The 25,762-nt window shown below is 37.2% G+C and overlaps 1 protein-coding gene across 2 annotated transcripts in view; it reads right to left on the reverse strand.

Moving 5' to 3' along the window:
• Nucleotides 1-908: 908 nt before the first annotated feature.
• Nucleotides 909-25,762, reverse strand: part of LOC105937062 (protein phosphatase 1 regulatory subunit 29) — a 51,850-nt gene continuing 26,996 nt past the window's right edge. For both annotated transcript variants that reach the window (XM_036137346.1, XM_036137347.1), the window contains 4 exons: nucleotides 11,253-11,799; nucleotides 9,770-9,919; nucleotides 6,883-7,877; nucleotides 909-6,459 (listed from right to left, as the gene is read on the reverse strand). In XM_036137346.1, coding sequence (XP_035993239.1) covers nucleotides 4,896-6,459; nucleotides 6,883-7,877; nucleotides 9,770-9,919; nucleotides 11,253-11,456 — 2,913 coding nt within the window. In that variant the 5' untranslated portion in view covers nucleotides 11,457-11,799 and the 3' untranslated portion in view covers nucleotides 909-4,895. The remainder of the gene's footprint in view (nucleotides 6,460-6,882; nucleotides 7,878-9,769; nucleotides 9,920-11,252; nucleotides 11,800-25,762) is intronic.

The raw sequence follows: 25,762 nt of genomic DNA on the forward strand, positions 1-25,762 counted from the left end.
CCAGATTAAACAAAAAGTAAACTCTCAGGATGTCATTGCACAAGCGTGTTTGGAGGAGGAATGGTGATAGATGTAAAAAAAAAAAAAAACATCATACCAACAGTGAAGATTAGAGGTGGAAACACTATGCTTTTTTTCAGCAGATAAAAGACTTCATAAAACTGAGGAAGGGAGACAACATTTTTGAGCGTGGATTTTTCAACAGCAAATTATCCCAAAACACTCTTAACTGGTTTCAGAAAAGGAAATAAAGAAGCCAGCATAGCCTAGTCAATAGTCTAGCTTGAGTCCAATTGAAATAGTAACTTAGATAAAAGAAGCCCTAGAACAAGACTTAAAGCTTATGTAGAGGAATGGGCAAAAATAAACATGAGTAATGCATAAGACTGGTTTCTGAATACTGGAGAAATTTGTAGCTCTCATTACCATAAAAGCATTTTTAATGAAAAATAAATACATTTCAGTCATACTTCAATACTCATTTCCTGTGCTATTCCATGTCCGGAAAAAAAATCTAGAATATGGCAGTATAAAATGGTTTATTTCTATAAAGACAAGTGTCTGAGGTTCTGATACTCTCCAGGTCTTTAGTTGGAAGCAGGACTGGCTGACCATGTTTCACTTTATGAAATGATATTCAATTTGCATCAAATTGCATTCTCTGAGATGTGTTGAATAAATCTTAAAAGAATAATAATAATAATAATTACTATTATTGTTATTTTACATGTTTACAACATAAATAGGATATCTTGGCTACTAAAATGCACAGAAGATAAACTTTAAATATGGAATGGTCTGAAGTGGAAAAACTCAAACTAAAATGATCTTAACAGCAAAACCTCTGCCCCAAGACTTTATTAACTTATTTTAAATACCAGTGTGGTTTTCTTTGCAGCAACGATTCTTGGGGTCCATTAACCTATCACAGGACATTGAGGAGAGGGGTCTCTTGGTCTCAACCTATATGTGTAAGCTTTTCTTTTAATGTTTGTAACATAAGGGTCCATATTTTCCACTACAATATTTATAGCATGGACTCAGATATTTAATCATAAAAGGCAACAGAGACTTTACAGCCATTCCCAGTAAGGCTTTGCAAGTCTTAACTTTCTTTGAAGTTAACATTTAGAGCAAGGGAAACTCTAAAAGGATGTAACTGGGACAGCTTTTCCACAATTTATAATGACTGTTGATTTATTATTTTCAATAGACCTGAGCCTAAAAAAGGTTATAAAACTTAAAAGATATGCTGTGCAACAATGAGTCCCAAACACAACTTGTAAAACTGTTTATAACACCGTAATAACATAGATTTGTTTAAGATTTGTATAAACTATATATTTGATTATTAAAACATCAGAGTTGTTTCTGTTAAAATGCATTTTGATCACAGTGTCTATAATCTCAGTATTGATTCAAAATTCCATTGAAGAGAATATTTTAAATGTTTTTTTAGAAAACAAACACCCAGCCTGATCATTTTCCAGTATACATGTAGGTTTCAAATCTGTGAGCAGAGAGGATTTGAGTTTTTTCCCCAAGAGACCTCCACTAGTCTAAACATTTCAATAGCTTGAAATTGTACTTTTACAATCTGATTGTTACAATACCTAGCACATTTGTCAGTGTTGACTTCTGGATTCTGGTCCTTTGGGGTTAAAAGCAAATTTCCTTTGTTCTTAGAGAGTGACAAAAAAAAAAAAAAAAGTTCACGTTAACTGAAATTCTGAAATAAATGTGTCCAGGGGAATATATAGGAGCAAGGCTTGATGACCACTGGGAGACTGTCAAATTCAATTGCATACAGTGTTACTAAACTAGCATAGCTGCATATCATTAGTTCCAAGAATTATCTAAACATTATACAAACGGGGAAAAAAATAAACAAAAACAAAGATGATCATCAATTTTATTTTAAATTCATACAACAATCCATGAATAGAGCTCCTGTTCTAAGTAACTAACGAGTTATTGGGATGGTGCTATTTCTTAAATGTAACAAATAACCTGAAATTAATATTAAGGCCACTCCAGCTTGATTCTTTCCAGTCTTTTAATGCTGTCATTACTTTTAAAAACAGTTTCCACACTGGATAGCCTGCGGTAATAATCTAAAGCTGATTGCTCATCCCTCGTGCATAATCGTACATATAATGCAGAGGAAGCTACCAGCAGAATGTGAAGAGAAGGCCAGAAAAGTAAATTAGTTTTTTTTTTTAAAAAAACAATCTAAACAGAGATTTAAAGTCGACAGGAATTTGCTCTCTGTGTTTACTGGTGTCCCCTTTACTTCCAAATTAAGTTCTATTGATCTGATGCAAAAGTGATGAGGCTGTGATATGACCTTAGTGAATGCTAACAGGTCTGATGGTTTTCCTGCCATGAATGACAGAATGATCCTTATTACACTGGAGCTTAAAAAGCAAAAAAAAAAAAAAAAACGCTTAAAAAATAAAGGGAGCAAGCTCTCTTAGAACATAAATTGCCAGGTAGGAAATTATAACAAAATCTAACTAAATAATTCTGTAAACCTTAGCTATTGTGCTTGTATGTGTATTTATTTGTTTATGTTTTCATTGTTTTATGTTGTTTTAATTTTCCCAAGATTTTAAAATGATGACTCAGAAAGGGTGAGCTTTATCATCTTTGCAACAACAGTGTTCTGCTTTAAAATCATTTTTGAAAATATAATACCATATTGTTTCAGTAACAGCTGTGATATTAAATCATCTTTTTGCACAACCTTACCTTTTGCACAACATTACCCTACCATACACACCAAAATGTAATTCTTTACCTTCTAGCCTTTTGAAAAAATAAATCTGTTTTTAATAGACCTTTAACTTAACCAAAAAATAAATCTCATCATCTTTCTCATTTTGTTCTTGAACAAACTCTGGCTTTGGTTAGCAAGGTAACTTAAACTACTTTAATTTCATGTTGTTAGGGTCAATTTTGTGGAAATAATAGACTCAACAATTCTGACAAAACAAATCACGAGATAAAAACAAATATCCAAGAGGTTAAATAAAGAGACACTAAAGTTAACTATCTTGGAATTAATACTGGCAATATAATCCTAGCAAATTATTAATTAGTTCATCAATATATTCATTAATTTGTTAATTCATTAAATCATTTATATTAAATGATCAACTGACCATTTAAATGCTCTGATAGTTTCCCCAAGTGCTCAGTTAATTGTTAGCTAATACTTGTTAGCTGAATTAATCTGAAATGATTTCAAGCCATGAGATTCCCTTTCAATTTCAAGCATCTGGCACGCTGAGGTGAGTGAATCTTCATTGGTGCAGACAGAATACCAACATGATGTGACATTACGTCATATCATTACTTAGTGATTGTAGCCATCTATGTGGTATTGATTCCTCAATTTATGAGCGATAACATCAAAACTGCCTCTTAAGTGATCTGCAAATCTTGCTCCTTTTTCCCTTAACCAGTTTTAATTGTTTCATTGTTTTCACACACACACACACACACACACACACACACACACACACACCTCTTAAGGGCACTTTGGTCCATAGCAAGCTACCAGTTTTTGTTTTTTATAAATTTTTGCTCCGAACAAAGCACTGTCAAACAGAGAGCGACTACAGATTCATCTGGTTTGAGGCAAAAACATGGCATGGATCTTCAGTCTTTTATCCATCATTCACTGTAAATAGCAGAGTGTATTACAGTGCAGGCTTGCCTTGACAACCAGCGCTTGAAACCACTGGACCTTGGCTCTTCTCTTTAGTAATGGGGTGTTTACAGCAAACCTCTAACTTGCTCTGAATCTGCTTCTGTTCCTAAATGTGATTACTTGGTTTCTTAAATGCAAGAGCTTACACTTGCACTTTCTGCTCACATAACCTAGCCTAAAGTAATTTTGGTATGACTCAGTCTATTGAAATGTAAATTTTCCAACTCAAAGTTATGCTTGTAAACAGGGAAAGGGCAAAACATATCTGGAAGTTTTTACAGGATTTGCTTTACAACATCTAGATTTGCCAAATGAGCAAAACCCTTATCCATTCACGCATGCACATACACATTCCCCTGCTATTAGAAACCCTCTTGCTCACATACAGGAACCTGAAATAAAGAATGACTCAGGCCCTACTTCCCTTTTCAACTAAAATGGGATTTGTCACTATAAAGCCCACAACCTGTATGTACAGATACCACTGAAAATGTGTAGTTGGATGTTTTACATCAATAAGCATGCTCAACAAACAGTATCCCTGACCTTTTGTTACACCGGCTAATTGCCAGGGAGAACAATAAGCCTGATAAGTATCACTTAATGTCTTCCTCAAAGAAAGGTATTTTAACACAAATGAAAATAAATCTTCATTTTAGTTTCTCATTACTGCTCTAAATTATGCTTTCATAGGAGCCCAGCTGGAACCAATGCCATAGAATTATTGTCCTTTGAAAGGTTGTTTGAAGGAATTAGAAAAAAAAAAAGATGGACAGGGCTTAAGACATAAATGCTGCTGCTTCTACTGAGATAGTTGAGCTACAGTGTACCAGTAATGAGGTAGAAGACACTTATCACAAAGTTAACTTTGCTCATTAGAATGGACTTCACATATCTTTGAAGCCTACAAGGACCAAAGTGCCCAGTATGAGGTCCTCAGGTGAACATATCACTCAATGCAGTGGTGACAAATGCCATCCTCAGGATAAACTATTTGAAATGTCAATGAATTGTCACCAAATACATTTTCAAAAATCACCAAGATATTTGTCAACTCTCCATCTACTGTATGAATGACCGAAATCCCAATACACCTCTGCAGACGGATTCTTATCCTATCCCTGTATTAGTCTGCTGTTGGTGTTAAAATCTTCCAAGTACCACTTGATGTTTTTCCAATTCACAGCTTTTGCTGGGCAGAAACGCCTTTCCAATAATCCAAAATATCATGAAGATCCTCATCCTTGGCAAACTGCACCTTCTTACGCAAGGCGTGGCCTGCAGCTATGTAGGAGGCTTCCTCACGTGGGTTTTTCTTGTATGGTCGAAATCGCTCCCAGATGCGTAGAGTGCTCTCAGATGAGTACTCTGGACTGGAGGAGTACCCAGAGTTGTAGTTATGGTGACGAGGAGAGAGCTGGGAGTAGGTGACTGTGGCATCCCTCTTAGTGCGCCCCAGTGGCTTGAGGAATGAGGCCTTTTGGGCTGGTAAGGGCGAGTCATTACCATCCTCATAGTAGAGTGCAGGAAAGGAGTGTCGGTGCTCGGAGCTGTGGTAGTCCGGCTGAACTTCTAAGTGATGCTGCTGCTGTCCAGGCCCAGCAACCCCACATCCACTTCCATTCCCATTATTACACCCCATTCCACTTCCATTTAAACTCACCCCACCACCATTTATGTTTCCCTTGCCATTTCCACCACAGCCCCCTACGCCCCCAGGTCCCCCGCTGCCACCCATCCCACCACAAACTGCAGGGCTGCCCTTTTCTGTCGGGTACTTGGGTGGATCGTTTCGCTGATCAGGTACATCCACACTGTACACCCTTGTATTCTTGACAGATACTGCAGCAGGAGTACCACAACGGTTCTTTACCACAGCAGTGTCAGCACTCTGCTGCCTCTGAAGGGGCCGTACTGCATTAGCTGGGGGTGGGTCACGGTAAGGAGGGGAAAGAAACCCACCTCCACTGATGCCAGGCCGCTCCGACAGGGGCATGACCAGGGGCACCGGGGCCATAGAAGGAGGATGAGGCTGCTGATGTAGCTGTGGGTGAGGCTGAGGATGGGACTGAGGTTGTGGCTGAGGATGAGGCTGGGGATGAGGGTGTGGCTGAGACTTTGGATGCACTTTTGGTGAAGAGGCCATGATCTGATCTCCAGTGGAGGCAGTAGGGAGTGGCAGAAGGTTGCGGGGAAGGGGGGCCATGCAAGTAGGCTGGGAGGAGGATACTGTGTTTCCATCATCAGCTGTTACAATATTGGCAGAGGCATCCAGCTTGAGGGCATCGATACAATTGTTGATGATCTGGTTCACTTTGTCTACTTCTTTAGCGATGGTGGAAATCTCTGACGCCGAGCCACGACCGTCATCATCCGAATCTTCCCCAGCCTCTGTCCCATTTTCAGCTACACCTCTCATATCAACAACTACGTCTCCTCCAACTCCTCCCGCAACCATTACTCCATCTCTGTTTTCCCCAGCAATTCCTGTTGTCCTAACATCCATGTAATTGCTCTTGCTGCCAATTGCCTCAGAGAAGGCAGAGGCCATTTTTTCTACCTGGGGCAAGGTGAGGCGGGAAGAACTTGTGTTTGCTGATCCATGTAGCATCCCTGTGCTAGAAGAAGCAGATGGTGGAAGCTTGGCTCCCGCTCCTCCTGAATGGTGGTGGTGAGTCTGCTCCTGTAGACGTTGGATAGCACCTGGGTCATTGGCCACTGCTGCAGCTGCCTCTGGGCCATACCTAAGGAAGCAAACATTGACTTTAGTGCTTTGAGTGGTCAGTATGATTGTAAAAGCGCTTTGTAAGTTCAGTAAATTTACCATTGAGAAAAGTTTTTTTTTTTTTTATTGAGACAAAATAGAATGACAGTAACTTTTCTCCCTTAAAAGAAACCACAAAGAAATACTGCAAAATAGTGTGGCACAAAATCTTAAAGATAATATTTTTTAAATGTTTTTCTGTTCAAAGCTTCCCATAGTTTTTCACAAAACTAAGTTAACTGAAATAGCTCATGTTTGGAGCCTAACGTTTTCCAAAGATACCAATGACTTCAAGATTCAATTAAGTCACTATAATACCTAAAAGTACAAAGAAGCAATGTGCCCCCCTCCACAAAAAAGAATAAAATCAGTCAAAGGTCTAAATTAAAAGAAATTCTCCCACCTCATTTCCAGAATTGTTTTCTTTACACTTATAGCCTTTTCTTTCTCTTCTTGGATGCGCCGCCGCCTGAGGCAGTAGTAGACAAATCCAAGCACAATCACCATACCAAACAGACATCCCAAGATGGTCATAATGTAGTGGGTAGTTGTTGATGGATTGGAACGGAGGTCCTCTGGGCCCATAGCTCGTGTTGTGAAAGACAGGCAAGTATGGTTGTAGCGTTGAGATTTACTTACAGAAGCCACGCAGTAAGTGTAGTTAGTGTGTGGTTTCAGCTTATCTATGGGAATCTTCTCCTTCTTCTTTGTAAGGGACATAATGTCTGTAGGAAAGGTATCATTATACTGGGAGAGGATGTACATCTTAGTATATGGTTTTGGAATCTGCACAAGCAGCGATGCAGTGTAGAGAGAGACTGATTCAAGTTTAATGGAAATCTGCGCAACATAGTTGGGATCAGCAGTTGATGTTGTGGTTGCCTGAGGGTACAGACCTAGATCTGAGCTGTCTAAACCCATTCCTGAGCCATCTGGATCTGGCATCTGGGAGGTCATCCCTGGAATAATTACACCATCACGACACACAGATAAAAGAATGTACCGAGCATTTCTTCCATGCCCAGGTACTGGGCCCAGTAGTGGGTAACCTGTGAGTTCTGGTGGAGTTTCACATTGGAGGCGGTCATAAGTGTGCGTGACATTGTTGAACTCCTCTAGCCAAGTCAGAAAATTGTAGAGCTCACAGCCACAATGGAATGGGTTTCCTGCCAGTTCACAAACCATTAACCTGTTGAGGACAGTGAAGGTAGATGGGTCAAGACGGCCCAACTTATTTGAAGATAAATCCAGGCTGCTAAGGTTAGGGCACTCCCAGAAGGCATTGGTGGCAATGACCTCTATGAGGTTGTGTTGTAAAAAGAGGCACTGCATTCGTCCAAGGCCTCTCAGCATCCCCTCTGTCAGATTGGTCAATTTGTTGTAGCCCAGCTGTAGAACCTGACAAGAAAATACACAGTAGGTCCTTAAATATTTCAGGGGAACATACTACAATTATATATAACTAATTGCAAAAATGTAGTAGTTCGATTAATTGCCATCTTGAATTAGCTTTTCATTTTCAAGAAAATTTAGATACATAAGAAAAAGTAAAACTATTAACTGCTTTTTATGGGAATAAATTGCTAATATTTTAATTGCAGAACACCTGAAGATACAGAAATTACGAAGTATAAATATCACAGTTGGTCTTTTCATTAATTTGAAAGCAGGTAATCACTTTTAAAAGACATCTCTATTCCAAAGAAAAAAAAAGTGTGAGCAATAAGTGGGTGTGTTGCATCTGATCTTCAAAGATTGCATACCCAGTGGATAAGATGTGCAAAACAGATTTGGTCAACCCCATTTAAATGAGTAAATTGTGTGCACAACTGGCAATTTGGGAGCTGCTGTCAAAGAAAGAGGAAGATCAAATCCTTCACATAATCTTGCCAGACACCCAGGACGCACAAAAGCATTTTTAATCAATGGAGAATTTCTACTATAACACTTTTTATTAGAAACAATATTATTCTAAAAAAATAAAAATAATTGTCAGCTGATTGTCCACAAAACAGAAGAAATAACTGTTATGTTATGTCTGAGTTTAATAATAAATTTAAAAGCGTATATATCAATCGTAAAACCTGCAAAAGATGACTGTCAGCTCCTCCCCAACCCCTTTCTGAGTCCAGGAGGAGCCGTACGGTCAGACTTAGAGCGAGATTAATCTCTAACAGCTGGATTTAACTGGTTTGCTTGAGGCAAAATTTTACAAACCAAGGAAGCCCCAAAATAATTTAATAAAAAGTAAGTGTGCTTCGATGGAGCTGTGTAGATAAGCTGGTATATATATAATGGATGGATGGAAGTTAAAGCCCGAATTGGAAAAATGATGGAGGGGGTTATGGATAACTTGTGGAAGCACTTTTATAGAATGACCACACATCCCTGAATAGCAGTGACAGTGCCTGTTTTGGACCCACCCACCTGGTCCCGAAGGTGCTGTATTAATCTCTCCAAGGCTTACGTCCTTCTCCTCAATAATATTATTCTAATGCTGTTATTCCTCACAGTCCAAATGCTGTATGTTCACATGCAGACTTACTCTCTCTTCTTTGTCTGTTTACCAATGCCTCCTTTCTGACCACAAGCACAGCAGGTTTTTTTGCGTGCGAGTTTGCACCTGACTTTCAAAGGTACTAAATATAGACGCAAAAACTGTGCCTGCTATCAGTTTCAGCTTTGATAAATCACTTTGTGGGTGGAAAGTATTTATATTTCCGTATTTTCCTTCCATAAAATTGTGCAGTTTGATCATTAGCATGTGATCTGCATGTTCATGAAGGCATACAAGCAAAAAATGTTTGCATCCGCTGTTCTGCTCATTTTATACACGCAAATTGCTTTGCTCCTGGTATGAAGATCAGCTTCATAAACACTAATTAGTTTGGACATGTTTTGTACCTTGCAAACCTTTTGAAGATCAGGTACAATGTGTAGGATCAAAAGGTTATATATCCCAAGTGCTGCACAGTACCCCACTAAATATCCTAATTCTACCCTCTGTTTCCAAACGTAAATAAAACTTGGGTCTCTGCTAAAATGGAAAAGGCCAATCTAACCTATTACCTCCATTATCCAGTGTTTGCTGCAGACGATGCATATTGTAACAGTAATAGACTTAATCTTTTTTATAAAAACCTTGCTTTCTGCCCACAGGTTTCTGTAAATTGAAATGTGTTTTGACAAGATCATAGCTTGAAAGAAATACCTCGGATGTTCATTTTCCCGAGAAATTTCAAGCAGCTTCACAAAATCTTTAAGTAAAGTTATTTTTGTGATTTACTAACCTGAAGGTTTGCCTGTCCAGCAAAAGCCCCATCCTCAATGTAGCTTATCTCATTCTTGGTTAGATTTAGATCAGTTAGGTTTGTGAAGCGGTACATGGAGGTAAAGAGCACTGCTTTGAGTTTATTCTCATTCAACCTCAGGTCATGAACCTGAAGGTGACAAGAGGACAAAAAAAAAACTGTTAACAAAATTATTGCAATGAAAAATGAACTTTTTCCACCAATAGCACAACAAACTTTTTTGTCAGGTAAACAGGCATTTGTTCTCTAAATATAAGAATTGTCTACATTCATTCCGGATTAAACAAATGCATAAAAAATGTATAGCTGTTTGCAAGCCCTTATATGCCTCTGTGTAGATGCTTTATTTTTTTATTTTTACAATAAAAGTTAAAAATAGTTGCATTTGAATTTGGTAATTTAGTCAAATAGTCATATAGTTTTTTTTATTTTCCATTAACTGGAAATTGTTATTCGTTTTGCTAGATGATTTCTGGGAGGAAAATAAAGTATATTCTTGGAAAAAACAACATTCCATTTAAATAGTTCCTTATATTGACTGATTCAATCATGGATTTCTTCAAGTAACATAAGACGTCAAACAACAACTATTATCTCAAGTACTGTTGAAAAACAAAGACTAAGACATTACAATGCTCAAGTCAAAGTCCCGACCAGTGGTTTAAACATTATGTTGAAAGGTCCAAATTAGATTTCTAAATAAGGTCACAGGTCCTGAAAAAAATCAGCAAAACAATCTCTATCATTACAGCTAAAAATATTCCCTTACACCTTCAAATGCTAACAAATGCTTGTCACCGTAAAATTAAAATTTATAACCTAATTTTTTAAGAAAAATACCATAAACAAAGTGTCTTTGTTTTCACACCAGAATAAACAAAACACAGTAAACTTAATGTATCCCAAAACATTGTAACATGAAAGAAACTGAGCTTAACCTGACAATGCCAAGAAAATATATATTACTCAACATCCTGTTGTGAAAAATGGCACTATCTACCCTGCAGGAGTTAGACCACAGTCTACCTTGCAATATGTTGCAAAGAAAGGCTGCATATAGCAATACTGGAAAAAAAAATCTGAAATTAACAAAACGATCAATTTATTCATCACAGGAACTGACACTACAACCTTGTCAGTCTATCTGATCAGAAGTAAGAAATTTTTGTAATCAGATTGACGGACAAGGTTGTTTTGTCAGTTCCTTTGACAAATAAATTGATAGTTTTAATTAAATGCCTTACTGGGCTGCATAACTGTTATACTTTTTTCATATTTGTCCAAACATGCATTAAAAGTGTTCAATTATCAAGTCAACAGGACATTTAGATGAAGCGTCAAAGTAACAAAAAGTAGCAGCTGCTTTCTAGCTCACTCTATCACAGACTGTATTGCAGGGAGGCATATTTTTTATTATGGGTGGCTGCAGGTATAAGAAGTTCAGAGATAACCTCGCACTGACCGTGCTGTTGATGTGCTGGGGGATGGTCTCATACGGAGGCTGGTTCTGACTGCAGATAGCCAACCAAACGTAACCTTTATCCCCCTCTATCAGCCAGCAGTCCCCTTTCACCATACCAGGCAGGCGTAGGAGCAACAGTGCAGGAAGGAGGAGGGAAAGAGCCAGGGAGGGAGACAGGAAGGACAAACATTTTCTTGCAGCCATGGTTTAAATTCAGAGTGTTTGATGTCACCCTTCGTTGAAAGGAGAGGGGGGTGGGAAAGGAGCTGACAGGGGAAAGGTAGAGAGCAGCAGTTCAAATTCAAAACTGGAAGGGGTGCAGGTTGGGGCAAGAAGGCCAGGCTAAGAAATATTTGAATGGAACTGGAGAAGGTCTTCTTTTTAATTAAAGCTGAAGTTAGAGCATGGTAGTCAGTCTTGTTTCCATTTTAGGTGTTCCATGACAAAGGATTTGGGAGGATGTCATCCCAGCTCATGGTCCTTCACGATGGTATGCCTTGATAAAAACAGATCAGGTAGTAGTTCCTCTCAGAGAAAGGTTCTGTGTCTACAAAAAACAAGAGAAAAAAAGGGAGATAATTTATTAATACTAACATTTATAAAATAAATATGAGTTAGTTTGTTTGAGTTAGATTGCTACAAAAACACTTTGTGACTGCACAACAATCATTAAATCAGAAACTTTTTGGATATGTGTTTTAAGTCTTAATATAGCCCAGAGAAGCATTATGATTTTTTTTTCAAGGTTATTACACAAATATTGCTCTGTAATTATCCATATTTGTTAATCTCCATTGTGAAAAGGTTCCAGCTCCTCCTTTATATGTATTAGTATCATATCTGCAATAAACAAATAAACTGCTAATCAAAACTATCTCACACTGTTTTGTTGTTTACAAGATTTGACATTTGACATTTCTCTTAGAACTTGTTTTATGCATACTAAAACAACGCAAATTGAAACAGTGCAGTTATATGAAAATGGAGGGAGATGGGTTAAGTTGAGTACAGAGAAGGGCTGCTGTAATTTGCATGTTTAACAGGATACTAGCTGACATTTAAGTATTTACCTTTCCTGGGGGATTAACCATGGATTAGGCTCTAATCTAGCGTAAAATATTATGTATCTCATCACTGCAGCATCCAGTCTTTTAATTTGTTACCAAAGTTTTGATTCCCTCCTGGGAAAAAAAGATGTCTCAAGAAGACACAAATACAAGGGAATTTAACAAAGACAATTACTCTTCTTCAGAGCTTGCTCTATTTTAGGGGATCTTTTTTTTTAATTATGACCAGATTTAAATGATCTCAGAACAAAAAAGAAACCAAAACCCTCAACATAAAATAAGCACACTTCAGTTAATGTGATCCAACCCAATATCCTGCATCTCAGGAAAACCATAGTATTTCTGTTGCACAATCTTTGGAAGCCCCAAAGCGGTACATAGTAATTAAGAACCATCTTTGGGCTTGTATCATCTGATACGTTACATTGCACAGCAAGCCAATGCAGATAATTGTGCTAGTATTTGATTTATTGCTATTTAAAACGAGGAAGATACTGCAAAGCATCAGATATTATTCAGATTTCACCGGGGTCTTTATTCTGAAACCTGATTTCAGCACTGAACAGCGTCTTCAGAGCAGATCAGAAAAAAATCCCAAATAAGAATCTGATACATGGTTTGGATAGAATTATTATATACCCATAGTGGACACAAGACATGCATGTTTTATATAGCACTTTGCAAAACAAGCTACGATTTTTAAATACAGAAGATCCAACATAGCTTGTTTTTCTTCTGGACACAATCTAAGTTTTCTTTGCCAGGACAGTCGGACCTGGACTGGGTCAGCGTGACCCACTCCAGGTCACGCTGACCCAAAAAACATGGCAAAGCACCGTAAAAAGCATGCTTTTCAAGGAAAGACTCAGCAAAACAACTTTATCTTAGAAGAATTAACTCAAATCAGTTGAAAACAAGAATTGTAGCAGAATTATGAATGTTTACATTTTTACAATTCTACAAAGTAATGGAGTGCTCCTGGTTCTGTCAGCACACGGTGTTCATCTCTTCATTCTTAAAGATATGCTAACATGTTGCATGTAAGAAAAAAACACTAAATCATTTATTGTTAATCTAGCTTTGAGTCTGATTAATTTTACTATTTAGAAACAGCACGTGGAAGAAACTTTGCAAATATGGCCACCAACTAAAAATATTTAAAGAAAATAATTATCTGTCAAACAATTTAGAGATACAATATTCATTCTCATCTTTCAGCTACTTTCTCGATCACATTGACTTTGGAGCTAAATACAAGTGCATTCCACACATCTTATATTTTATTAGTAAACAAAATGTTCCACTTCTCCCTTATGCAGCAGTTTGTGTTGGTGTATAAGTTTAAATCTGAATAAAAATAAAATGAAGTGTTGTTGTTACCTTGCGTATACCAGGTGTATAAATATTTTTGCAAGACAAATCATCAAATCTGATGTGATCTAAAAGGCCGTAAAGACAGTGTGGCGTGTTTTTATGCTATCCTTTTGGGAATTCATAATCACACCATATCCAATATAAAATGACTGCTGGGCTGACATGGTATTTACTGTGCTCTAAATACATGAAAGACAAGTCAGTCATGACTCACTTGAAAGCAAGCTGTTTACTGCACAGTCCAGTCACAAACGCTTAGATCAGCGCAGTTTTTTTTTTTCATGATGCTGTAATAATCCTGACCATGTCCCCCCCGTCTTATCTTATCATCTGGGTCAGTCTGCTGTCACTCACTCCAGTTGTCTGCTTCTGTATTTCATTTTATCTGACAGCCTGTCTCCTTATTTCTTCCCTTTTCAGTCCCTCTGTTTCCCTTATCTATATTGTTTTCAGACTGCTTATCTCTTCTGCCTTTCAAATAGAAACACAACTGAATAAGCTTCATCACCAAAATATACCCCTGAGTGCCTTTTTGTTCAACAACATCACAACCTCGCTGCTTTCATTCAACTCATGCAATTGGTTCTATGTTGTAAGGAAACCAAAAGAGAGAACTTCACATCCTTTTTTTTTTCTATTTTCGGAATTATATCATTATTATAACCATTTGTATTGTCATGTTTCATTGCCGAAATTTAATTAAAGCATTGCACCTGGCAAAAACACTCATATCAGGTCACGAAGCAAATGGAATCAACCAATTTGCTATTATCACTTATCACACGTTAATATGGGAATTTCAAGAAATGATGTTGAATCATCAGTTTACAGAGTGTGACAGTTTTAAATTGGAGCCTGCTTGTTTATTCCATGTATTCCAGTCTTTTGCAGTGTCGAAAAGTACCTTTTTTGGACTGGTTGTTGGACGTAAAGAGGCTCCTGGAGTCAATGAGGCCATAAATGGGGGCACAACATAGAGTAAAGTGAGTACATGTATATAAAATGATGTATACGGCCACTGTAGAATCTCTGTTCTATGAATGTTTATTGTATTTTCTGGGCTCCACACCAGAATAAAGGGAGAAAAGGCTTACATTCTTGCCACTTTAAGAGAAAATCACATTTTACAGACAATCATTTTCAGGTTGAGATTACAAGTGATATTAGATAACAAAATAGGTAAGGGATTAAAACTGCATATGAGAAAAAAAAAGATTGCATGTCAATATGACATTTTAAAAGCGTAGTTTGTAGATGTCTGGTCATTTAAAAAAATGTATATCAAGAAAACAAAAATACAGGTACGCAAGATCAGAGTAGCATCCTGCAGAAAGGGCAAAAGGCAGAGCAGGAAACAGAATGTAAAAAGTGATGCACAAAATTTTTTTTCAAATCACAACTTGCTCAGTGAAGCAGTCAAGTGCTCACCCAGAGATTCAGAAATCAAACGCTGGTCCAATCTTCAGGTCAGACAGATATAACAGCCGCTTGTTAGCTTTAGACTTTTGCCAGCCAGCCAAATCAAACCGTTCGGAAAGTCCAACAGTGAATGAGTCAAATACTTAACCATACATGAAGCCATTATGTCCAACAAACACTCAGCCAGCAATCTAGTTACTTATCCCTGCCTGGTACAGTAAGTACAGGAATGCCATCACAGCAAAGTTCAGCATTCTGAGTTATTTTGCTAACTGTGACTCCCTGTCTGCCTAATTTCCAAAAGGTGCTGCACTGTTCTTTGACATTTATTTTTCTCTTTTGGCTTTCAAATTTAGCTGGTGCACTTCTTCAAAAACTGAAGAAATTGTTTGATCTCTATCCATGGCAGCCCTTTTTTGCTTCACTTAATTTAAAATGTAATTTCCTCTTGGTAGATTTCTGGACTTTTTCCACTGACAGTTTTCGAGGCCTTATTCTTTCAACTACATAATTATCCCACATCTAATGTGCCCTTGGTTTTATATGCTTTGATACTTGTAACACACACAATGTACGTGTGTGATTTACCAGTACGTTTTTGGTTGGTTTGCTGTTGCTTTGTTATCCTCCCTCTTCTTGTTCTGTTTGCTATACTCTGACCTGAGTCCACTTTTGGTTTAAAAGGCATGTTACATGTGTTGCTGTCTACTACAAACTCTCCCACAGGGGCAGCTTACCAGAAAGGAAGTTCTCACATCCTGTGTGTATTCTGCAGCATGCAGCCCCCTGTAAAGGCTGGTTGGATTTTGCCGATGTAAACTGTTAAGAAAGTAGTGCATCCAGACTGCCAGTCTGCCTCCATGTAAAATGCCAGGAAACACATTTTTTTTCATATCAGTCACCAACTATTAAACATATTTTCATGGGACAGACAGAGTATTTCACCTATATTAAAAGGATCTCAATGATATTTATTTAAGTCTAAGATTTTTTGTGATTTCCAGATTCCTCCAAGTTGTCTTATCTAACTGTTAAAGATATTCATTACACTTTGAGAGGCATTACAATCGTTTTCTCCAAATTAAGTACAACGTGCCTCTTTTAATGACTATTGGAGTCTCGAAAGAATTGGACACTTTTGTTGTGCCATAAAATGGCCCATTGGACTACGGCTCCCAGCATCCAACATGGTTTAGGACCCAAAAATGCTGATACCTGTGAGACCACACCCCTGAGATGATAAAAGCACTGTGCAGCTGTACCCAAGAAACCTCATCCCAGCTGAAGAGTCCTCACATTGGAACATGTATTGGACAAACATCACCTTTAGTCCTTTGGTCATTGCATTGACAGAGGATGTACTAGGACTTTAATCAAGTTCAGTGCGCAACCAAAGGAAGAACAAGGAGTTTCTTTAACCTTTTCTGTCGATAGACGAGGCTGTCTTTTCAGTTTTGGCCGAGCAGTACACAAAGGCTGCTGAGTCCCTGCACTGGTCAAAGCAACATATTTCTTCATCCACTGCACCAGGAAAGAACCTCTTTTATTTCTTATATAGAAACCGATCTGTGCCTGAGCAGAATTTATTTAGAAAAGGTTTAATGTCAATGTTTTGCATCAGAATGTGTTGTTTTGTCTTGAAGGTTTACATGCCGCCACTGAATTCAGGTGATAAGCTGTTTAATGTGTTTTTCTTTTTTTTGATTACTGTGAAAGCCAACACGCTAACGATTGACTATTATTGTGGATTTTATCATTATTATTCTGAACAGGAAAGCCAACGGCACCAGGTTTATTCTGAACGTTATTGTTAGAAACCCGATTGGGATCGAGCTAAAGCTAGCTCACTGCAGCCACTTGGCTAGTAGTAGGCCTTGCTTTAAGGCACCATCACAGCACTCCAGATCCATTTCAAAGTTTACATAATTTGCAAGTGTTTTTAATGGTGATTATTCACTGCTTAATTAAGTAAGGTTTAATTTAAGTTAGAAAATTACTGATTCCTTATTCCCAGTTTCATCATTTTGTGGTTTTACCTCTTTTATGTTGTTCTGATACAGTAGATACTGTGTTCAAGGAGTATTAGTATTAAAAAGAATAATTGCTGTAACAGAGAATTATTGGTTTAATAAATCGCAAATGGTTTAACTGTGGTTGTTGATCTTAATATCAGTGATTGAATGGTCTCTAAGAGTATGAGTCATCCTTTTTATGTTAACAATACAAATATTTAGGAGACATTATTACCCTTTGTTTGTGGTTAATAATTAATGATTCCAAGTGCAGTTATACTAAAAGTTATTAACATTTACTGGTGGCAACCCTACTTTAGTTTTACAACTAACTAGATATCTATCTTTCATGGTAAAAGAGTTTAATAATTGTTAAGTAATAAATCCAATTGGAAGTTATAATCATTAATGGCAGGTAGCTCTTAATCACAACCACATGAAACATTTTTGTTGTTGCTTTCTTTGATTAGAATAACACATGATCAATTACAATATCAATTATAATTATTAATAATTTTCATAATCAAAAAGGTTAAATTTAACAAAATTTTCAACCAGCGTCTGGAAGCGCTGCTGAGGAATCTTAGTCCACTTGTGGGAAAAGGCCTCTAGTTCAATAATACCCTTAGACTACAACCACATTTTTTCAAATCCCACAATAAATTTCTAATAGAGATCAAGCCAGGCAACTATAATGCATGTCTTCTAAAGTGATGCCTCCGTTACTTTGAGACATGTTTGAGTTGATTGCACTGTTTGACCCAATGATGCATCTTTAACTGCCTTGCAGATGGCCTATTTTCTTCAAGAAGTTCTTGAAACATTATTGAATCTACCCATGAGCCATCACCATGCTTCAAGAAAGGCATTGTGTCATGATTTAGGTTTTTGTTTATTTTGAACTTATCTGGACTTGAATCAGCCACAATCCAATCTCATATTCCATATTAATTAGATTAAGTCCACACAACAGTCATGAATCAACTCTCATTGGAACTGGATTTCATTCAACAAATTTTAGTTTTGAACTGAACATTTTGATGGAATATTAAACATTGTCAGTTCCAAAATAAATGTTTCATTTGGCTCACCAACTTAATTTCTCAAACCTCAGCCTGATTTTGACGGCATTTGAATGTTCTACATTTCCCAAGAAAAACTTTGTCACAAGTAACAAGAGACTAATAAAGATTTAATGACATCATATTCAGGTCAATAGATCAAAGCTGGGATCAGAGAGCTTAAAAGATATGCTCACATCTGCAGCAGGCTGCACTTTTATGAACTGCTTTTCTCAGTCTTAGTCAAAAACATGGATGCTATAGACTCAGGCGCTGATTACCATCACCCTAGTGACAGTCTCCTTTATTGTGATGGATCTCTGAACAGACTCATCCATGTTTAATTGTCTTCGCATAAACTGCACCTACAGGCACACCATATGTCAAACTCCTTAAGAATGTGTAATTATATGAGTATGGGCATCATATTATACACAATATGTGCTTTGGTTTTCTTAATCTGAGTTTTAGACCCAAAGGGTATGATAAGAGTGTACAGTAACATGTACAGTATTACTTTGTGGAGGGTAGCTTATATAGCTTCTTTCATGTAAGTGTACATGAGATCAATGGCGTTTGCCTCTGATGTGGGCTTTCACAACCATGAGCCAACAGACAAAAAAGTTAAAGGAGCATCACACTTAATTGTTTTCATCACGGAAATATCTAAATATTTCTCACTCACACACACAAAAAAAACAAAAAATAAAAACATATTTACCCAGATATAAATTGAAATAAAACCTGAGATTATCCAGCCGTTCTGTCTGCCTCAGGCTCTGCTCTTTGGCACCATTTCTTTATAAATCTTTGTTAATAGAAACAGAATACTGACTGACAGAATAATGATCTTCAGCAGGTGGTCCGGGGGCCATTTGTGGGCTCTGTGCTCAGTGGGCTCCCAACTGCATTTCAAGAAAGATTTGACCAACCAGCACTGGTGACTGGTGCAAATGGAAACTTTTTATTTTTAATAAGGGCAAAATTATTCCGGACAATTTAAAATCTTACAATTGAATGTTAAAAAAACACAAATAATTTGTATATTGATAACCACACATTTTACACGCTCTTTAATATCATAGGTTACATCTATCCAACGATTCAAATTTTACTCAAATGCAGACTTTGATGCATTCAAATCTGAGTGGAATTCATTTATTTAAATTGGCTAAATTTGTTTATTTAAAATTATCACATTTCGTAGAACAAGTTAAAAGACAATCAGCAATTGTTTTTTTTATTTTATCTTTTTTTATTATTATTAATGTTTTGGCCCTGCTTTTGACTTGACAATTTCAGCTCACAAGCCAAAAACCTTGGACACCCCTCTCATACAGCTCAAAATAAGCTAATACATATTGCATGTGGTAGGCTATAAGATTGTAATGATCAGATTTGACATAGTGACCATTGCATAAAGCCATTATGAAATGACTGGTGTGTCCAGGTAACCTTCACTGATTGCAGCCCCTAGCCAAATGCATTAGGTATAAAATATTATTTAAACGAAACCACTAACAGCACAAAACAACAAACTATATTCAACAATAAAGAAGAAATATGTCCATTCCAAAACACTATCCTGGTTTCTATTATGAGTCCTAGAGTTCCCTGGGGACTGATTTGTGTCCAGTTCTCTGATAGCTATATTTGTGTGTTTCGCCTTAAAGGCATAAACTTGTGTATAGACATATACAGATATTCATGTATTTCAGTGTGGCAGGAAACCCATTTAAACTTAACAATACAGTCACCCTGCAAGTAGCATTACCCCTTTCATTACACCAAGTTTTCTGTGCTCAGCCATATACTGTGAGCCTGTGCGTAAATGAAATGAATTCTAGCAATACCTCGGTGTCTTAATTATTTCATAACTCATGAAAGAACCTGTCCCCATGAGCTCTGCTCTGTAGGTATTTCAGGCTGAAGTGAAAAACCCACAGAATGGACCACACATCCTTGCTGGCGAGGAAGGCAGAACGACCAAAAGGTATGTGGATTCTAGGAGGAAATGAAGAGGAAGAAAGATGGGGTGGGTGAACAAATGGGAAAGAGGGATGAGGTAGGCATCGCGGCAAGAATTAATTCATTCGTTTTAATTCTGCCTCTCTGTCATCCCATCAGGTTAACCCAACTGGGGTTTGAATCTCTTTTCAAGTTTGACCTTTACGTGAAATTGAGAGATGAGGATTAGGAGTGGTCAGAATATTAGATGAGGACATGAGCAAAGGCTTTTTAATCTTAAAGTTGGGAGAAACCAGAGATACGAGAGCTGGAAGAAAAAAACCCATCATTTGGTGAAATGAGTTTGTTAAAATCATGAGGCAAATTATTATGAAGTACAATGCCAGTGTCAGTTTCAACAGTGGTAGCAGCAGGAGAAATTGCTGCACATATGCAAGCATTAACACATGGAGGCTGTCCAGTTCAACAGCCGTTGCTTTCTTTCTTGGCAAGCAAGAGCGTGGCTCAGCGCCTGACTGAGGAGTAGTGTCTTTCTGAGCATGTATATTGTAGTCTCGCACAGGCTGGTATGAAAATATGTTCAAAGTGAAAAACTTATATCATGGAAGTTAATGTTCTCTTTCTCGTGAAATGATTTTATAAAACTCCCCAAACATACTAGAAAGTAGAGGTGAAAAGTTAAGAAATTAGTGTATTCACATTAGTTTAATTGACCTTTATTCTTGTATATGTGATGTAGTGTGTTAAGAATGTACAATTAGTTTTGCTGGTTTGGATGGAAGAATTGTGCTTGACTCCAAATTAAATAAAATATTTTACCTCATAAGAATAAACAAACAAATAAACGGTTATTACTACTGGTGGAAAAAAAAATGTCATAGTGGGTCATTTGTGCTAAAAAGAAAACAGATAGATACTGATCATCTTCTGTAACAATGCACAACCCTTTTAGTGGAATGAGCGAGGGCAGTGTACCTTGCAAACTGAGGCGTTCAGTGTAACCTGCTACTTTTATCTGGCGGGCCTTCACTATTGGGCACAACAAGGAAATCACTGCTGATGGCTGGGAAAAGCTGGACTGAGAAGCTGGTAAAAATGAAGATGCCCAGGGTGCTGACCCGTCTTACAGCACAACCATATCACATGCTGCAGCTAAACTAAAAACTGATCATTATGGCTCCAAGGCAACTGCTTTATTATGCAGTGTGTGGTGTATTTTTCCCAGCGGCTGCATACATACAACAGCTTGTACATCAATGGTTTTGCTCATACCTTGCAGCGTATACAACACAACATGAAACCTGCAATCATGACAAGGTCGGTCGTTAACGGATGTTTCTGCTTACATTTTCTGATGCTTTTTTAAATATGTATCTCGGTTTCAGTCACTGGAATGAACGTACATTAGGCCTAATTGAGCTAAACGCTTATATGCAATTAAAAGGAAAATTTTAAAACTTACTCTTCAAATCAAATAGTCTCAAATTAATAGTTTGTGTCCTTTGCGCTCTGCCCAAAGAGACACCCCTCCCACCACTGTTAAAAAAATGAATTACTGTAAGCACATTGTAGATACATTTGTATACTTTCATTTGAGCCATTATTCTACAACCTTTTGCACTTTTGCTAGTCAGCCTATAGGTTTCAAATGAGTTAAATTCTAATAAATATTTCCAACTGGTATTCATTTTGTTTTTCACTAACTCATTGGTCCTGAGAGAGGAGGAGAGATAGGATAAAATATTCAAGACTTTACTGTAGTTTGTCCTATCGTCATCTGAGTTCCTGCTGGGCAGGCATTTGTCACATATACAAACACCTTTCAAAAAGAAACAGCAACAACAGAGAACAAAAACGTTCTTCCCACAGCGTAGATGTGAATAGTCATAAATCTAGCTCTCTAGGAACACAATAATCAAAGCGATTGCTTTGAAATGTCATACAACCACAGCTAAGGTGTGGAAATCATTGGATGAAAGTCTGCTCAATCAGATCAGTATCCACATGCTGAAGATGATACACTGTTTGTTCAGCGCTCCCTTAAACTCTCAGCACACAGAAGGGAGAGATTTGTCAAGCATTCTGAGATATATCGGTCACTAGATCTAATGTAAAAAGTTAACTGTTTGGATGTCTGTTTTATTAGATATTTAAACATTTAAACGTTTACGCTCGGCTCTTTTTACACTGAGATATTACTCCACTGAGATATTACTCAGCTGAACTGACTTAAAGAATTATGGTAAAGGACAACATTGAACATGACATAAAAATAAGACTAAGCACATGCTGCTGCTGACTAGGCTGTGGTTTTATCAGATTTAAACTTGATGAAATGTCATTCATGTCTGCATGTATGTCTGCTTGTGAAGGTGAGATAAGCAGAAAGAGATCAAAAGAGACAAATCGACTGCAATAAAGTACATTTGATATCAACTGTGAACTGTGTAGGCACTGTGAATGACCTTTGTAGAAAAAAGAAAGAGTGAGATAAGTCTATAGAGGCAAAAAAAGAAAACGTAGTGATTCTGACAGAAGCTGGTGGCTCTGATATTAGTTGTTGTGTGTTTATCAAGGGCAATTTAAGATTCAATTTCAATTCAATGCAGTTGTACTTGCATAGTGCAATTCACAACACATGTCATCTCAAGGCACTGTACAAAGTCAATTCAGTCAAATCATACAGACAAAAAAGTGGAAATGCGTCAGATTGCATCAAGTCACTGACTTGCAGCATTCACTTCTGAAAGAGCGTGAAGCCACAGTGGACAGTCGTCTGCATTGTCGTTGGCTTTGCAGCAATCCCTCATACCCAGTGGCGTCTCTGGCATGATAAGTTAAGTGGGGTACGCTAGACATGTCATTTTATATAAAATAAATGTAATTCAATATTTTTTACATACAATTACAAGTAAAGGCTCACTTATATTGTTAATTTTTTGAACAGAAATATTGAACAGAAAACCTAGCAAGGCCAACCAACACAATATTAATATTTGCTTTAAGTTTCCATTTTCCTGTTTTATTTTGTTTAAATTTTCCTACATTTTATTCCAACTGTATTTTATTTGGTTTTATTCTGTTTTTATTATCCAATTATTTAATTATGTAAAGCACTTTGCATCATCATTGTACTGAAATGTGCTTGCTATACAAATAAATTTGCCTTGCCTTGCCTAGATGGTCGCACATTAACAGGCAGAATGTGAATGTAACGTGCATAATTCAAGTATTTTGTTAGGATAATCTGAGCGTGTTGAGCACCGCGATTTCAGATGTTACTTATTTAAACAAACGTTGGTGGGCTGGCCCCAATATCAAGTCGCCTCAAGAGGATTTAGTCTACTGAGTTTGTCAGTATTATGGCAGACTTAGATATATAGACACAAATGTTTATAACAGTATTTTAATGGTTAGGGAATTAGTCTTTTTTTAAATAGTCTACAAAGAATGACCATGTTCCATTGATTATTATGAACATAGAGCTCTACAGCGACATCTGGTGGGGCCAGGCCCCACTGGCCCTAAATCCAGAGATGCCACATCTCATACCAGACATGCATGAAGAGATGGTGGAGAGGAAAACTCCCCTTTAACAGGAGGAAACCTCCAGCAGAATCCAGCTCAGTGTGAACAGCCATCTGTTACGACTGGCTGAAATATAATTGATTGACTCTAAGATTAGAAAGACCAACAAAAGAATCACCAATGTTTGATTGTTTCAGCATAACCAATACACTATCAGAGTCAAATATGTATTGGGGCATCTATTGGAAAGAAAACACATATTAAATTTTTTTTTTTTTTTTTTTTTTTTTTTTTTTTTTTTTTTTTACTGACAGTAAGTCAGGTTTATGAAAATCAAGGAACTTTGTCTTTTATGTCTGTTTTTCATGTAACCTAACTCTTGTTGCTCTCTCTAGGTGAATTACACATTGATTCAGAGGGCCAAGCTCTTTTTTTCTGAGCCCAAATTACATCTGTGTGTTTTATGACTGTGCCAAACTGATCACATCAGAGCTCCTTTATGTCCAAAGAGTAAGACAACAGTAGAATGAAGTGCATGAGGGACCCTAAAAATTTTTTTAGCTCACCCTTTACAAACTGCTACTTGACATCAAGGTAAAAAATATTGGCAATACTTTTTTTCTTCATAAGAGAATAAGAAAAACATATTTCACACAATGAAAAACTGTGAGATTAGACAGACAGACAGACAGACAGACAGACAGACAGACAGACAGACAGACAGATAGATAGATAGATAGATAGATAATTTTCGTTTTATTGCAAAATATGCTTGATGAAGTTATAAAGAAACACCTCAAAGCTTTACATGTACAAAAATGTATATTTATTTTTATTTAAAAAGTAAAACTAAATCGACATGGACTAATATGTTTTTATTCTCATATTCATTACTCAAAGAATAAAGAAGATTAACAGATTATTTATTCATGAGTCTAGAAAAAAATGCCACAACCTCCAACAAGGGAAAATAATTTTAACAATATAGTTGCAAACTGTTAGCAGAGAAGAAATAAACCACTATTTGGTGATTAAAAACCTTTACAGTTGCCAAAAATATGATTAGAAAATCTGAAATGGCTTTATTTAGTGCTAATAAAGTAACTTTGAACTGGATAACATTTACTTTCAAGCACGACTGATGCAAAGAAGGTAAGGCAACAGACACTTCAGCAGAGACTGTGCATAATTACGAAATCACTAATGTATGCCAACACAAACAGGCTTAACGGCCACTGTGAAAGCCAAATACAGTAAAGCTGTAGGCAAAAGATTACTTTTATTTGAGCATTGGTAAATAAAGTGATAAAACAACAGATGGGTGATACAAGATAAAGAAAGAAAGGAGACTGCAAGGAACAAACAGATGTCACAATTTCTTCAAAAGCATATTTACTTCTTTATTACGATTTTACTGTTTAATTTTGTTTTGGGTGATGATAAAAAGCACCAGCCAAGAAATAATGTGACATGTAATCTCAGAAACCTTGAATATTCACATTTATGTTTTGTTAGCATATAAGTAGACACCTGTTAAAAATTATATACTGATTGTTGGTTCAGATATCACTAGAAACAGTTATTAAGGAAGCTCCACTCTGTCCTTCACAATATTCCAACTGAGGAGCAGTCTGCTAAAGACCAAAGAGAGGAAGGCTGCAGGTCAGCCTGAAGCAGAGTACCACAGCTGAGGAAAACCTCCTGTGTGATACCAGTGCCTAAAACCGCTCACCCCAAAGACCTCAACAGCTACAGGCTGGTAGCACTAACATCAAACCTGATGAAGACCCTCGAGAGGCTGATCGTCAGCCATGTTTATCCTCTGGTGAGGTCTGTGCTGGATCCACTGTAGTTTGCCTACCAGCTTGGCAATGGGGTAGATGATGCCATCATCTACCAACTACACCAAGTTCTAGCGCACCTGAAGAATTGTGGAAGCACTGGATTGTGTTCTTTGATTTATCCAGTGCTTTTAACACCATCCAATCATGACTCCTGGAGTGGTAAGGTGTAGACCATTACCTGTCGTAGTGGGTAATAGATAACCTCACTGGTCGACCTTCTTATGTGAGGATACCGGG

Source organism: Fundulus heteroclitus, chromosome 5 (genome assembly GCF_011125445.2).
Source record: "Fundulus heteroclitus isolate FHET01 chromosome 5, MU-UCD_Fhet_4.1, whole genome shotgun sequence".
Lineage (NCBI taxonomy): Eukaryota > Metazoa > Chordata > Actinopteri > Cyprinodontiformes > Fundulidae > Fundulus > Fundulus heteroclitus.